The sequence below is a fragment of the Perna viridis genome, chromosome 11, assembly GCF_037379345.1.
Source record: "Perna viridis isolate PV_CMFRI_1.1 ecotype Kerala chromosome 11, ASM3737934v1, whole genome shotgun sequence".
Classification (NCBI taxonomy): domain Eukaryota; kingdom Metazoa; phylum Mollusca; class Bivalvia; order Mytilida; family Mytilidae; genus Perna; species Perna viridis.
In genome coordinates this window covers 4,699,009-4,716,791 of record NC_142455.1, presented here as the reverse complement: position 1 = coordinate 4,716,791, position 17,783 = coordinate 4,699,009, and the positions used below count along the sequence as shown (strand labels likewise).

The 17,783-nt window shown below is 31.7% G+C and overlaps 1 protein-coding gene across 17 annotated transcripts in view; it reads left to right on the top strand.

Moving 5' to 3' along the window:
* Positions 1-4,377: 4,377 nt before the first annotated feature.
* LOC148602413 (ATP-dependent translocase ABCB1-like) overlaps positions 4,378-17,783 on the top strand; it is an 88,207-nt gene continuing 74,801 nt past the window's right edge. For 4 of the 17 annotated variants that reach the window (XM_088552905.1, XM_088552901.1, XM_088552899.1 and 1 more), the window contains exons 1-3: positions 4,379-4,524; positions 8,363-8,464; positions 17,574-17,618. In XM_088552905.1, coding sequence (XP_088409031.1) covers positions 8,419-8,464; positions 17,574-17,618 — 91 coding nt within the window. In that variant the 5' untranslated portion in view covers positions 4,379-4,524; positions 8,363-8,418. Of the gene's footprint in view, positions 4,525-5,306; positions 5,355-8,362; positions 8,465-16,361; positions 16,615-17,573; positions 17,619-17,783 lie in introns of those variants that run through there. The other 13 variants (XM_088552912.1, XM_088552910.1, XM_088552906.1 and 10 more) reach the window with 7 other exon arrangements.

The following is a 17,783-nucleotide window of genomic DNA, read 5'->3' as shown; positions in this document are numbered from 1 at the left end:
ATTGTTATATTGGCTTGAAAGGTTTCCTATATTTTTGATGTTGCCAATGCATCCGTAAGGTATTGCAGTACTAGTCTGCGTATCCAGGACTTCTCTCTTTCCCTACGATAGTTTTTACTTAGAACGGGACTGTTCGTAGGATGGTAATTTTTTTCTAAAATACGAACTTTCATGGAGAGGATTGAATGATCTTATTGATTAAAGTGTTGATAAACTGTCGGGAATTTGGTGGTGTTAATTCCCGAACGATGACCGCACATTCTTTCGTTTAATCGTTCTTGCGTTTCTCCGACATATACTAAACCACAATCGTCCAATATTTTCTTAACTTATGAAATTCAGTTAAATTGGCCTGCATTACCTTCAGCTAATTTCCAATCTAAAGTGTATAATAAATTGGAAAATTCAGTTTTCTTGCCTGTAACCAGTCTTGACCAAAAATAAGCAATTCTTAAATTAAATATCAACATCTATTGAATATCTTCCAAGTTCACCATAAATCATATAATTTAGTGTTGAGTTATTTTAGGTTCAGGAGTATGTACACAATTTATTGTGAAGTTTTTCTAAAATTTCGTTGTTCCCAAAACTCCATATTTTCATCCATACAAATGTATTGGTTTAATTATTCTATCAAAAAGGTCTAACTGAAGTTTAACTGACAAATTATATAAAATCTTCAGTTTTCAGTAGTTCATACATAGCTTTGTCTGCCATGTTCGTTTTTGTCGCACCGAAATTACAAGTTTTTGTTAAAGTATCTCTAACATAATTAAACTCTGGAACTGTTTCCAATTTTAAATTTCCATGGAAGAAGTTCAAATTACTTTTCTGTCAACCAAAAACAACAACCATTATCTTTGTTTTTCTATGTTAACCTTCATTTTCCAAATATCACCACAATAACTGAAACTATCTATCTGCTGTTGTAAATCTCCAGCTGATTCAGCAAGTAAAGCAGTATTGCCTGGATATAAAATGAACATTTCATAAATATTTCTATTTCTTCTTCTATGTATTTACTTATGGTAATGAGACCATTAATATTTTCTGATACCAAAAAATTCTCTAGGTCATTTAAAAACAATGCAAAGAAAAAGAGTGACAAGTTTTCACCCTGTCTCACACCTGTTTCACATCTAAAATAATCAGACATATAATTAATATATGAAATACATGACTTAACACCTCTGTACATACCAAACATAAAATTATACATCTTTCCATTAATATTGTTCAGTAATATTATATAAATATATACGTTTTCTCCAGACCTTTTTTCGGCTTTCTCGAAGTCGATAAAAACAGTAAATTTGTCTTTTTTTCAAACTTGAGGATATTTGGATCAGTGTAAAGATTAAATAAATATTATCGAAAGATGAATAACTTTCTCTTAAGTCACATTGGTTCTCTTTTATCAGTGAGCATTCCGCAGAAAACTATCTGGAACTCAGAATTGCACTAAAACGTTTGACATGACAGCTAACAAAAGTGACAAGTCCGTATTTTTAGGATCTACACGGGAACCCTTGCCTTTATAAATAGGTTTTATGACGCCGTTTAGCTGAGTAGCAGTAATATTTCTTTTTAAAAAATAATGTTAAAAAAAGCTTCACATAGATGATGATAAAGCGGTTTGCTGTCAATTTGATGTACTCATTAATGATTTCTTCTATTTAACAGGCTTTGTTATTTTTCAGGTTGTTAATACAGTGGAAAAGTTTGTCTTCTGTTATATTTTCATTTATCGTTTCGTTTGAATTCGTATCGAATTCGTTCGACGTAAAGGATATCATTCTCATCATTCTCATCATTTGTGTTCATATATTGTATTCATGTCATTATTAGGCTGTTCATTTCATCTGTTACCCTTCAACATTTCCCGAAAATGTTTTCGGTTACTTTGCACGGCATTTTTTTATATCACTAGAAAGTTGTTTTTTTTTAGATAAAGCACATTTTTCCATCCATAACTTAAAAAAAAATTCAGCGCTCACCATTTTCTCTCAATTTTCGATTGTGTTAACCGTTTTAAATACTAAATACTTGTGCTGCTTTACAATTAACATCGAACCATGGTTTGCAGTTGTGGTTTGACACTTGATTTGAACTGTCGTTAATTTTAGGAACGTACGTGCCAAATGTGTCTTTTGCAGAGTAAAAAATATTCCCTTGTTCATCTACCAATGATTTCACCGTTTTTGGATTTGAATTATGGAAATCATCGTACATAGGAGTCCGTCGTGCTAGACGGTGTCAAATGCATGGCATAGGTCAATAAAAGAAAATAATATTTTACTCATTTTTTCAAATTTAAAAATACTTGTTTATCAGTGATTTTAGTATAAATATACTGCCTGTTCTATGATTTACTCGGAAGCAAAGTCGTTGATTAATTTTATTTTCATAGAAATTAACTAATCTAGATTTGAAACCTGAACTGAACAGCTTAGATATAGAAATTCGAAAAGTACTACCTCTACATACAGTTGCTAACCTTTAGTTTATCCACATATTTATGTATAAGAATTATAAACATTTTCTACAACTGGTAGGGTATTTTCCGGAGTTGAGCATTAGAGTGAAAAGTTTTTCAATGGCTTTACGACAGATGTGACAATACTGCTATGTTGATAATTTCAATAGAAATTTTATCAGGGTCTGCTTTTTTCCAGTACTGAGCCTTTTTACACATTTATGTAATTCAGTGATAATACTAGGTTTGTCGCTTTATTCATTAGACAGAGGGGATAGGTTCAGATTCGACATTTTCTTAAATCATGTGTTTCTCCCTTTGTTTTAAAATGGTAAGTTAACTCAGTGAAACCAGCCTGAAGTTCTACTATATTATTTGTATCTTCACACGTTAAAGTATTGGACTTCAATATTCTCCAACATTGCTGAGGACCAGTATCCACTAATGTTGGTTGTTTGTTAAATATCTCTTTTCAATATTGTATGGATTTTTTTGTATAAGTTTTTTTTGCAATTTCTGGAACATTTAAAAAAAATATAGCCCTAAGTTGATGACTGTAATGATCGTGTTTTACCTAAATGAGAAACAGTTTTCCTTAAATCTGATAATTCATTATCATTCTAAGTATTTTCTCGTCTTCTTTCTCTTGTTATAAGTTTTTGCCATTTTATACGATCTAGAGATATCATTCAGTTCTTATTCTGCCCTGCCCTATTTCAGAATCATTTTTTTAAGTCATTTATTGCATTCCCCATCATGCTCTACCAAACATTCTTATTTTAACCCCACAAAAGAAATATATTTTGAAATATTTTATTGAAGTCAAAATGGTACGTTTTCATCATTATCTGCAGGATAAATTGAAGATGCATCTTTTGTCCACTCAAGTCCCATCTCTAGAGTATCGAAAAGTAAATAAAACGAATTTAAGGATGAAAATACTTCAAATTCATTTTCTTATATTATGAATTCAATTTGTAATATTACAAAATGTGTGATATTTTATAATATTACTAAATCAGGATTTTATAATATTAGAACATGATTTTTTAATATTACAAAATGAATTTCTGATATGAAAAAAAAAATGTTTTCTAATATTTAAAAAATTTTTTTGAAATATTATAAATTTATTTTCTGATAATACAAAATATTGATTTTTGTCCACTATGGCTTGTAATAACGGTTTGGCTGATCTTTCTTGATAATTATCAGGGTAAATCTCAATCGATTTTTTTCTAGCATGGTTTTGAAATTAAAACGTTGATGACATTCAATTTTCGAAATACCATCAGTGGCGTAGCTCCCTTTACGCAAAAACACACTTGCGTACACATAGAAAAATCAGCAAAAAATAAAAAAAGAACGTCTTTTGCTTTAGAATACCAGACTAAGGTGGTACCTTTTGATCTTAAATACTAATTCATGCAGGTTGGGTTGTTCTTAATTTCTTTGACATACAAAGAAACAAAAGCAAATGAGCAACTCGGACGCCACTAAAACTGGGAGCATGGACCAGGTGCATCCGTAGAGTAAGCGTCCTCTGCTTTTCTAGAAACACCCACCGAGTTGCTCAAAAAAAGTCAGAAGAGGAAAGTAAAACCATGACACGTTGAACAAATCAGTTTTCATTGTGCAGATGGATACACCGTAACGATCCACGAGTTCATGACGACAATAAAACTTCTGTAGTGATGACTTCAATTTTGTATGAGATAAAGATATTTATTACATTAATCATGTCCGTCTGCCTGTTGCATGTACTTTTTTACGCCTGTCCCAAGCCAGGATTGTCTGGTCCCTCTGTTCGACTTTTTTTTATACACGAGTCTTCTTTCATGTTGCTAATACATGACATGCAATAAACAATACTCATAGTTCGATTTATTGTGTAGGTCAAATATTGGGACTTATCCTGCAGGTGCCCCTTACGGAAATGACGCAGTGGAACAACTGGAGGATAAATATAAAACAAGGTTGGATAAAATTGATGTGAAAAGGAATACATACACTGTGTTATTTACAATACACTTTTTGGAGTGAAGAAAGTAAGTATGTTTTTGAAACTCTATCAGTGAATATTTACAATGAAACGAATCGCAACGTATAAGCTGAACATGTCTGGTTGTCAAGCTGACCCCCTGTTTCTCATCAGTTGTGAAATTGCGTGAAGCTGCAGAATTAAAGTTCACATTAACGCAGCGCGTTTGCAAAAAGCGGAAAAAACACGAACGATTTCTCACAAAAATCAGTTACTGAATATCCCAAACACGAGTGACCTCATGCCGTGCATCATTGCAACATAGAACTAAGAAGCTGGAAATTCCTCCTCTTTTTCGGATTATTGTAATATTGATACGGCAGATTCAATATACATGTATATCCAAATAAAAAAAAAAGAGGTGGATTGAAGGGTGAGAGGAAATTTGAAGCAGAAAATTGTTTCTTTTTCTTGGGAAGCTTTAGTGATATATCTGGCTTATGCAACATTTAAATATGTGGAAAAAGGACAAACCGAATGTAGTGTATCAGTTGAAGAGGTTGAAAATTATGAGTAACCCCATGGGGTAATCCCTAACCTTTAAGGTGTTTTTAACTGAATATAAAAAAATAAGTATTTTAATATGAAATATTGTTAAAATAATATTGGGATTTAATTTGTGCAATTTTGAGTAACTTTTGCCAATTTTTTAAAATGGAAATATTCAGAATTAAATAACATTGTAAATGTTACTTTTACAACTTAATTGTAAAAAAGTTTACCTTTTTTGGAAAATATACTTCAATTACATCATGTGCTTATGCAATAAAATTTATAAATACAAACATGTAGCGAGAAAAGGTGTGATTATCAAAGAGTCAACAACCCTATGAAAATGTATGTATTTTTATAATACAATTCAAATTCAATTTTTTATTAGTCCAATCATGGTCAATCAGAGGGCATAAATTTACATTCATCATTAATGTTAACCAGATGACAGAGTAAGACATTTCATTTACATGCATGTACATGTCTAATATAATAGGTAATGGAGGCATTCTGGCAATACAGTATTGCTGGGTTCGAAATTACTATTGGTCCACTAGCCATGTCTAGTAAAGTCAGTCATGGTCTAGCAAAATGCTTTATTGTACTGGTCTGGTGGTCGAGAAGAATTTTCTGGAAATGTACCCAGAATAAGTAATTTCATAATTCCAGTCTTTAAACGCTTAAGGAATTTTAGAGGCGTATTTCAAACATACATCGCTATTGATCAGTGTCATGGTAAACCAGATCGGAACTTCTCAGCCTTCTCATAACACAAAGGTAGGTATTTGAAGTTCGGGAAATTAACCGAGTAGTTCCGAAAGAAAGTAAACAAGTGGCGATACTTTGAAGACTTATCAAAACCTACCCCTCAAAAACGATCCCAGGAATAGATTTGTTGTGATAACATTAGTAGGGATGGTGGTGGCAAACTTATAACTGAAACAAAAAACTTAAAATAGGATACACTTGACTGGCACGAGAACACTAAACAACACATAAAGGCTAGTGATATCCACCATGCCATGAAAGCTTTTAGTCTGAATTGGAATCTGACATTGTCTTTCAGCTGAAATATTGCTTGGGCATTAAACACCAATCAATCTACATTTGTAAGTCTGTACATTTACATGTAGTATTCAGTATACGAAAAGTGAGCATGAAATCCACATTGCTTCATACATGTACATGTACACTGAGATCTTCATGTAATCCAGAGTTGTATTTGAGGGAGGTCCCTGGAAAAAAAGAACACATGCCCCCTTATATGCCTGATTCCTGAATGCAAATTAACTGACAGGAAAAAGAGGTCTTGTAAAATTTCCCCTTTGAACCTAACTCTAGAGATAACACTGTATGAGTGATGTGCATTCAATTTACATACATGTACATGTACACACATTTACTCTGAGCTTCTTCCATTTGAATATTTACATAGACAACATGAAGACTTACATTTGCACATGTACAAAATGTACATGTATAAAGGAAGGCAAAATGGTTACAGCCAAAGAAATCTTAACAGGGATCTTTTGAGTAGGCTAAGATTACTTAAGCATCACATTTGTTGGTATTGCCTGAAAGAATGTCCATATTCTCATTCCTCAAGAGGCTCATGTCTGATTCTGTCTTTTTTCACAGCATTTTTTTTCTGCTGTGAATGAATTCTTTAACTTTTTTTTTGCAATGGTCCAATAAGCCTTAATAAGTATTAACAAAGTTGATCTTTTGATGTCATCTGTAGCTCACCTGGTCCGAAGGGCCATGTGAGTTATTGCCATCATGTATATGTAGCTGTGGATATTTTTTTATCAGTAGAAAACATGGCAGTTGTCACTAAAAATAGAACATACATTATAAGAGTCAGACTCAAAGTGAGTTTTTTCTTTACAACTGTATGCAACACTATTAAGTTTTGTCTTTTTCATAGCTGTTTTTGATCGGTTCCAGCAAGAGTTAGGGAAAACCCTGGGGTGGCCTTGGGCTGACATTGTCAGCCTTGTGGGGTTGTTGTCTCTTTGACTTCTTGGTTACAGACCACCAATTCAACCAATTAGCATTTGGAAGGTACACAAAAATAGTCCTACACACCTACACAGAAATTACCCCCTGTTCCTCATAATGCTGCGAAAAAAGTTCTCATCTTATTTTAATAATTTAAACAGTTTCTAATACGAAAAACATTTCTGTACATTTTTTTCATGTATTTTGCTTCTTGTGATGTGAAGCTTAATCTCCATAATGATTTCTAAGTATACCCCTATCTTGTGAAAACACTGGGATTTCCCATGCTGTTTATAGACCCTTCACTTCTGGTGACCAGTACTGCACTGCAAGTCGGCTAACCCCACATGCCATTCTGAGGATTCTGAGCTGACATGTAGAATCATGCTGATATATAGTCCTCTGCAGGTTAAAGTTAAGGTAAAGTCCAGAGAAGCCATTGAATATTGTGAAATTACAAATGTAGCAAAGAAGCCTCTGGGAAGTGGAATTAGTCGTTTCTAGCCGTATACACCATGCCTACATGTATTCTCCTTATATATCCTAATGGAAGAAAGATTTCTATTTTAAATTTTATATTCAGAAAAAAGTCATATACATGTACATGTACATTGTTACAATGTACATACAATTTGTATGACATGCAGTACATTTAATAATTTATAAATTAGAACTTGTTATGACTAGAAGTCAGTAGTCATATTGCCAGAGAGTAGTGTTATGATGGATTCAGACATGAAAGATCTCCATAAATTTGAAGTGCTGTAAAAACAGAATAAAAAAAATTGGGCAGGCTTTTGGAGTATAGGTGGGGATGATGCAGAGGGAAATCTACAAATTATCTAAATGTGGCATAAACATTAAAACGTAAAAACGTACGTGTGCATACAATATAGGTAAGAAAACAAAGACTTATCTTCAGTTTTTAATTAACTAGATTCCTGGGAGCATGTTTTTAAGTACCAGTCCATGTAAAATTCAGACACTGTCTATGATAAGGTGATTCATAGTGTAGAAAAACCTACCAAACAAATAATGATTTTTCAGTCTGCATATGCTATATTTGTGTATAATGATAGTCCTTTCTGTATTTAGATCTGTCATTTCCTACTATAATCAACCAAATCAAGAAGGATAACTCTTGCAAAGTGCTAATTTCATCTACAATCTATAGAATTTTTTTTCTCAAAAACACAATCATATGAAAAACTAGTTGTAAGACTGATTATTTGATCAATAACTGTTTCTAAAGAAGAATAAAAGTGAATTCGGTGGGTTTTTGTCATGCATGAATCACCACCTGTCCGGTTTATACATTTTCGTAAATGTTTTGATGTTTATTTTTTAAATAGATTTTGATGCATGTGAGATATACAAGAATCTAGGAAGCATAGTTACACCAAGCAGAATGCCTGAACCTGAGTTGCTAGGTTACAAACAAGCTCCTAGTGAAGGTAAGAACATGTACATGTACATGAACTAATATCAATGTACACATGTACATGTAGCATGTTAATGGCAATAAGTCAAATTGTATATACCATTGTTAGTAAATTGCAAACAGCATAAATAACATTAGAAAAAGTATATAAAAATATTGCTCCATGTAAAATGCTCAAATTTTCTGAATGAAAATTTGAAGGTTGTATGCAGAATTCATGGATATATGTACACACTTGTTTTTATGTAATACAATGTAAATGCATGTGTTTCATTTAAAAAAATATCTTGAAGATATATCTAAAGACTTTCAGGTAATGGTCAAGAGTAATGCTCATAAATTTTGATGGGCTTTAAACAGTGATATAGACCTTCTATTCCTGCATGCCCATTGTACAACTGTAAGTTTTAACCTTATGTAAATGTGGCAGGTTAATTTCTGTTATGAGATATTTTTTTCCATGGCAAACTTCAGAGGTTTTATTTTATTTTGAAGAGTCCAAGGTCTTGAACTTTTTCAAGTTTTAAATCAATGGTACACTTGAGCAGGGGTCCACTTGCCAATGGCCCCTAAAATTTGGTTTGGGCTACTAAAATTTCTACTGTGATTGTAAAGCACTACATGTATCCATACATGTATTGGCTACCAAAATTTAAGCTGTGGGCTACCAAGCCAAAATTTTAGTTAAAACCCTGTGAAGGAAAACCAGAAGTCTAGAATTCAGTTTCAATGAGGAGGGTTGGAGGTCCTGACCTTTGTAATTGAAATTTTCAAAGGTCCTTGGTCATGTATACATGTATTTTGAGTGTCCTGGATTTTGAACACCACTCATTTAGTAAGCAGTAAGTTATACTGTACATGTACATGTACAATTACATTATATGTGCATAATATACTTTACTGAAAATTACGCATTATGGCATGTGAGTCTGAATAAGGAAAGCTTGAAAAAAAAGCTCCATAATTTAAGTGTAGGGAATCAAAATGTTCAAAATTGTCATGGACAGATTATGATAAAATTACCAATGTAAGTGATATAGGTAAACTGATCTGAATACATTCATCTCAGAAAATTACCTCTAAAAAATAAAAGAACTAAATAATGATTCAAGACAAGTAAGACTGAAATATAAAATGAGTACAGGGGTATTACATGTATCTCCATATTTTAAGTTCCTTCTAGTAATTTTATATGCGTAACTTTTATACTTTTGTCACCATGAGCTGCATGCACATGCAGAAAGTAGGTGCTAATAGATCGCACATACATGTACAAAAATGTAAATACATGGCTATGAGTAAATAGAAAATTAAATTTAATTTGTCCAATTTGAAATTGACACGCATGAGTTAGTTTTATTTAACCATCTAAGGTTTTTTATCAGATTTCTCAAATCTGAGTGAAAAGGATTTGTTTGTTTAGAAATGTCCAAACAAATTTTCTGTAACAATACTAAGTTAAGTAAATGTATGAGTGTTTTTACATTGTCAATGTATTACAGCGAGTGAAATAGTTAACTTCAGGGGATAGCGCTAGTCTTTCCTTCAACTTAATGACATATGAACTTCCTACTATTGTCAAAGAAATTTTATCTTTCTATAGACAAAAAAATCCTAAATATCTATTTTTAATTTTCCTGTTACATTTAATTGTTGAGTTAAATGTATTAACTACAAAATGAAAAATATTTCATCAGGTAGAACCAACTCTCTTCCCTGAACATGTGTATATTACTAGCTGTAAATGTAACATACAATTGAAAAATAAATCAAGTATTAATGTTTTAACCTGAATCAATGATTATACACAGGTTGATGATGCAGGATAGGGGTACATGTAGTTAATGTTCTTGTATACACTTATGAGCACCACAAACCAGTATTTATATGCCTATGTTTTGTTGTACATACATAGATTTGTACATGGACATTATATTTACTTTCAAGGGTTCAAAGTCCTTTCCCAAGGCTCAAATCAATGGTCCACTGGAAGAAAATCAAAAGTCCTCATTAAAGTGTCAGTTAAAAGGAAGTAAGGTCCAAAACCCAGCTAACTAAAAATTCTAAGGTTGTAGGTCATAAAATGAGGGTCCAATACCTCAGACCTTGACTAAGAACCCCTGACATATGGACATATGTACAGTACTGAAAGAGACATACAGGGACTGATCAGGACATAGTAGTGCACCATTCTGAGGTTGGGCGTACATATCGATGGACACATTTGCCATAAATTTATCACATTTAAACTACAAATGTTCCAATGTACAAAATTGCTTTTCTTATGGAAAGGTCCTTTAGTACAAGTACTTCCTTAAAGGAAGTTCCATTTTTCATTGGTACCAAATTTTCATTTTGAGGAGAGGAAAACAGTTTTTGTGCGGCACAGCACATGTGTTTATTCAGACTAACTGAAAAAACCAATGCAGCCATTTCAATATTTTTTTTTATACTTTCTGGTTTTGGAAAAATATACAAATTGAATTTAACAATTAAAGTAAAGAAGAAAACATTTTTAGAAAGCACACATGATTTTGCCTTTGAGAAAAATGCAGCTATGAAATAATTGTCCCCACCACCTACCATCATTTTACCCCCCTCCTTAAGTTTAGTGATTAGTGGGTGATTTGAAATAAATATACATGTAAACTATGAAGATGTATATTGCATTAATTAGTAGTGTAAAATTCTAGCTCTGTTTACTTCTACAATATTTATATTCTTTTTATGTACTTGGGTAGTCTTTATTTATTTGTAAATTTATAATATTTAACATTTTAAACATACCATACATGTGTATTTAAACAAAGTTCAAATTCTAGTTCATTTAAAATGCTTGCATAACTGACAAGTTTTTGAGTGCAGTAAAGTTCCTGCCAAAGTTTTTGTCCCAAATCAATTTAAACTTTGTTCCTTTACAATGTACAATTATAATTTATTGATTTGTAAAAAATGAACATTGATTTAAATTCAGTGACCTTTTTAGAAGACATCTAGTGTGAGATTTATACACATCAAGATTTAGAAAAACATAAAATTCTGGGGTGACCCCATCTAATACCATCCTCATATTTAATAACTTAAGGGGATTAAATTCTTTATTAATATTGTATACTTTAAGACCTAGAGTGGCATATAGATTAGTTTGCAGCAAATTGCTTTCTTGGTTGGTGCGCAATTTGTGCACATGAAACCGAATGGATTAACTTTATTTTTTGTTAGACTGTGTTGGAAGGTTTTTTCATTCTACAGAAAATTTCCATGATATAAGCAGTTTTAATGTTATCATATTCCTCAGTAATTAGTATTGAAAATATTATTCAGCTTTTTCAGATTTTCTGAAGTGGATTATGTCACACAGTTTTTAAACTTTTTCTCAAAAATTGAAAAAAATAAGATTATCATGCATGAGAGCCCACACATGCCATCCTGTTTTTAAGTCTGCCTTTGTGATCAGAGAGCTTTTAAAATTGACAACTGGAATATTTTAATAAATAACATGAATTTATTCCCTCACTTGAAGTGTATACCGGTACATAATTTGGTTCCACAAAGTGATAAATTGATTGTTAAGGTTAAAAGCACTCCCTCCATCTGTTCGTCCATCGTAACACAATAAGATATCAACTTGTCATCACTCCTCCTTTGAAATTACTGAACAGAAAATCCTGAATCTTGATACGTAGCAAGAACATCATATGTAGTTGTGCATATTATCAGGAAATTTTTATTCTAATTTTATCGGAGTTCATGCCTTTTTGAACTTAGAAATTTACTGTAATTCATGTAACAGCTTGTCATACCCAACAGAATTTCATAAAACTTGATGTACACATGTATAACAAGACTATTTCTCAAATTTTCATGGGAATTATGTTCTGTAGTTCTTTATTATGGTGTACATGTATACAAAGGTATCCACCTGTAATACTTTTTTCGTCACATTTTCCTCAGCAACTATGAATCACAGCTGCAGTGCGACATAGGTCCAGAAATTGATTGATTGAAAACAGTTTTTTTTTGTTTAATGATGCAGGTAGTTAGTGTCCCATGAACACATGTTCAAAATGCACTGAGACCGAAAAAGAATGTTATATTTTGTCAGGATTCCAGTTGGTTTTTTTTTGGGCAGGTTTATCTAGAAATTAAATCAACTGTTTCGTATCTTCTTGCTTTTCCATACAATTTTCTGTCACAATGGTATTCAGTGGTGTTAGGTTATTGCTCAGTACATCAAGACTTCAAGTTGGTGACCTATAAATGGTCTTTAAAGGTGACTTTAACTTACAAAGATATTTACAAGTAATTTTATACTTCAGTTCATTATTGAGTTTTACAATGTCCTCTGCTGTGAGATCTCTATTGAAATTTATTCAAGTATTCAAAATAATTTCAAGTATTGAGGAGAAAAGTACATTTTATTTTGATGCAATATGTTTGTAGGGTTACAATAAATTACATCATCTTTAAATATATTTCGAAAAATTTGTTTGGAAAATTTCAGTGTTATGGCTGATAACTATTGGCAAAAAATGCAGCAGTGGTAATGATATGATGATTCAGATATTGCAATGTTTTACTGTTTGCCAAAATATAATATTACTTTCATTTTTTTAATAACTTTTTCATTTAAATGAAACAAAGAAATTGTTTGATACATGTATTGTTAAAAATTGGTCTTTAATTAATTTATAAGAATGAAATAATGAATGCAATGCAATATAATACATGTACAAATGTACATATATGTGTACATGTATATGTGTCTGAAATCAACATTTCACCATGATGTAGAGGCTTTTTAGTTATATCAATATTGGAGAAATACTAGTACTTTTGTCAAATTTAAATCTACTGTTAAAATTAGGATCTTTTGACCATCCAGTGACCTTACAATGTAAATAATTCACCTTTTTATTTAGTATAATTGACCTTCTTGATTAAAAATTTACACTATGTAATCACTTCTGAACTGTTTTAATACAAGCATTACCTGAATACAAAAGAATAGACTTTACTGATCTATATGCTCTGTGTTTTGAATTTTCATTTATTTTAATCTCACACTTAAAATTGTCAAAGAAAATTTGTGAAATTGTTTCTAAGAGTTCAGAAACTCTACTCATCTGTTTGTCAATCAATCAAGCAATGTACAAATACATGTAAGATTTTAGGGCAGAGTGAGGTAATTTCTTCATATTGATGCTACTAAATAAAGTTTATGACCATTAAACATGATTCAGTTCCAATTTTTTGAAAGGATACAGTACAGAAAGAGAAATTTCATGACTGATCACTGACATAAAGTGGTACAACACTCTTAGAGTGGTAGCCAATAACATTATTATTTCATAAAATTTCTTACAAATACTTTTTGGAAGTTGTCAAGCATAACCTACTACTACATGTACTATTCCAAACCCCCCCCCCAAAAAAAAAAAAAAAAAAAAAAATTTGGGACTATCTACTGGGGATAAAAAAATGGTGGGTTACCACTAAAAGAGTGATGTACCACCCATGTCAGTGATCAGTCATGGTATGTTTCTTTCTGTACTGTAGATCTGAGAAGGCAGAGGGCTGGAGACACATGGAGTTAAGTATCACAAAAGATACTATCATTCTTTGATAAAAAAAACATAATGGTTTGTGCTAATTACTTAAAGGTTCATGTAGGTTCATTTGACTCCCACACTCCCAGACCCTTCATGATCTACATGTATATACATGTATATGTAATCAGAAAATTAATTTATATGACCTTTATTATTTACATACATGTATACTGGTTAATGTACATTTACAAACCATCGTGCTCAGAGTAGCATATATAATATTGCAGGAATAATCAATTGTGTCAATCTTTAAACTTTGGTCAGAAAAACAAATACGAGTAGTAAGTTGAACCATCATTAGTTTTACAGGATTGGTATAAAAAGACACCAAAATCAAGCATTTTATAAAACTTAAAATCAGCAGATTTCTTGACCAATTTTAATTTTATTCTACAATTTATAGTTTCAGCTTTTTTCCAATTTTTTTCCTTGAATCTGGAGTGGATTTCACAAAAAAGTTACCAATATAATAATGATAGTTAATAATGAGGTCACAATATAAAACGTCTTTGTGTGGTCGTAACGTACGATCAATTTTACACTCACAATCTGCCAATCAGCACAACCACTATATGCTGGTATGATCAACTTCTTAATGGCAGAGGATGCTTACCCTACTAGTGCATCTGGTATATGCTTCCAGGTGTTGTTGGAATGCATATTGCTCATTTATAGTGTTTCTTTATTCTGGTTATTTCAAATCCTTTTTTTGTGTGTCTGTTTTCCTGGTCTAGTCGTGACTCATTATCCTGGTATTATATTCCTTTGTGTACTGTTTGGAACCTAGTTCCCTTAATTTCCCTTGCACAGTTGGACCCTATTGTGTAATAGGAACATACATGTACATGTAAATATCTGGCTTACAGTACATCTTGCCCTCAATTTGGATTTGTGTTTTAATATCGATTTCATAAGTATTATATATCGGTACATGTAGTTTAAACCAAGTCATGAACTATGTATTTATCAAATATTTTCTTATATCCAAGTAAGTAGCCTTCAAGTGGTTTATATTGTAAAGGTGTCAACCCAAGATACTGTGTAAAAAACCCAAGTTTACTGAAGAGCTTACTAGTATATTGAATTTTACTGCTTATACATGGATTTTAAGGTACACTAAGTGCAAGTCATGGACAATTTATATTATTCCATGCTTATTGAAAGTCACAGTATCTTCAGTTCTTATCCTTTGGCAGGAATCAAGTCAGTAGTGAAAACAAATAAATTGTTAGTAAATTCACACACCAAGTATCAGGACCAGGTGCACTGGTAGGGTAAGCGTCCTCTGCTATTCTAGAAACACCTGCTGAGTCGCTCATAAAAAGTCAAGTCCGTGGTAGACGAAAGAGGAAAACTATGACACATTAAACTAATCTGTTTTCATAGCACAGATGGATACACCATATATAATACTACCCCCCCCCCCCCCTTATGAAAGTTTTATTGAATCAATTTTTTTTTAAATCCTAAAAATATGCACTTCATATGTCTATGGGAAAATTAATACGATACTGAGACCTAAAGCAATTTTATAAAATATGAAAAGTCTTGAAGTGGTTATCAACAGTACATGTAAAGGTGCATGTGTCCTTAAATGCCTTTCTACACTAACAGTTCTATATTCTGATGAAACACAGAAGTGACATTTCATTAGAGAAATGATCCTTTGAAAACAAAAAAACAAATTTATGAATGACTAAGTTTTCATGCCTTTTCACAGCGATGACTTCCTTTAGGAGGTCAGGTCAATTATAATTTGCCGTATCTCAGGTAAATTTATAATATTAATGTACTGTAGAGACCAACATACTTTACAATTCTACGTTACCATATATGGTCAAAGTTAAGGTATTTTAATCAATAAATGGAGAATAAGATAATATTTGTATTTATATTCTCTTACATATTTCCAGACCATAAATGGTAGCTTGTTGTACAATGAAGATTTTGCCTGCTGACCAAAAAAGGGAATTTAAACATTTCAAAAGAATACTAGAAGCATTGACTTGTACATGTTGTAATATGTATTTAAATGGCATTATCTATTTTCCTTTTTAAGTAGAACACTAAGGTAGAATTTTATTAATGCAGGCACAAAAAAAAGAGGTAAACAGATGCATTTAGTTGAATAATGGCTTAAAATAGATTCCGCACTCATACTGCTCATACCAGAAGACCAAAGGTTCACAAACTAGGCACACTTTTCTTAAACTGTAGGGGGCTTGGTGCATATCTTACATAATTGCTAAAAATAGAATTTTTGGTAAAGGGGAATATATCAATTAATTTGATTCCCTCTGAGGTTGACAAACCAAGCCACTTTGGGATTGTTCTGCAGAATAATGTTTTATTTAATGACAAAGTACATTTATACTGTTATTCATATAAAGCTAATTTGTCATTTATTTTATCACATACATAAATAAAATTTCATCAAGAAAGGATTATAAAGTTTTTATAATAAAAGTTAAGTGAAGATCCTAGTTAGTTCTAGTATTGGAGAGTTATATTTGTCATCATTAAGTATCTTCCATTTAAGATATGGTCGGAGGTATGAATTTGTATGTTAAAGTTTCCATGTGCATTTATTAGATAAAAGTTTTAATTTCTTTATTTTTGCAATGTATGATTTGTAGAACATATTGAGTTTTTATTCTAGTTTACATTTAGTCTGAATTTCCTCTGACCCAACATCCCTCCTCTTTTTTATTTGAATATTTGCTATAACCCAACACATCAAAATCCGGATAAAAAATGTTGAGGGTTGCAGGATCAGAAAAAAAAAATCAGACAAGTTTGCATAAATATTTATTTTAAAATTAAACTTTTGTATAGTGGGATGTTCGGCAATGGAATCTTCTTGTGTACCAAGACTATATTTTGTTAGCTTTCTTAGATTTGAATAAAAAACTCCAATTGTAAGCATTAACTACTCTATTTTTTTCACTATACAAATGATTTGAGCTAAATTAACCAGGTAATGTATTTACATATGTAAGTTTCATTGAGACAAAAATATAACCAGTAAAGGGTAGATTTGTGGATACCAAGGTTTGAGATTTTTCTAAACTTCTTAAATTAAATACATGTACATTTTGTACATGTATATGAGTTTCAGAATAGCTACTAAATTATTGATTGAAACTTAGCATGTCATTGAGCATTAGAAATCATTATTTACTATCCATGAGGAATCAGTAACTCACAACAGTACATTTAGTATTTTTACAGAACTGTTGCTAATTTTGCTTTTAGAATATTTGTTTTTCATTCTGGTTCTTAAAAATTCTGCTTACAACCTTCATCTTTAGAAGAATAGTGTCTACAAAGTCCTCTATTGCACTGGACAAATAGAGGAACTGCTTTGATATATTGAATGATACTTGTATGTATATTTGACTAGAATTGGACACAGCCTACTATTATTTTTATTTGCATGTGTGCATTTTTATGCATTTTGTGTATTGAGGTATGCTAGTTATGTGTATGTTGTTACTTTCTGCATGACAGGACAAAGTCATCTGCTCAATGGAGCAAACTGGCAGCCACCAGGAGGTACAGTAAACCAGTAGTTTCTGTGGAATTCTCCTCCTATGTCTGAGCACCACTACATATTTCTCTTCTCAATACAGAGCTCATTTTATGTATATTTCTTAAGTTCTTATATATAAACATTAGTCCAAAAAATATTTAAGGAACAAGTGTTTTATTTTTTCAATC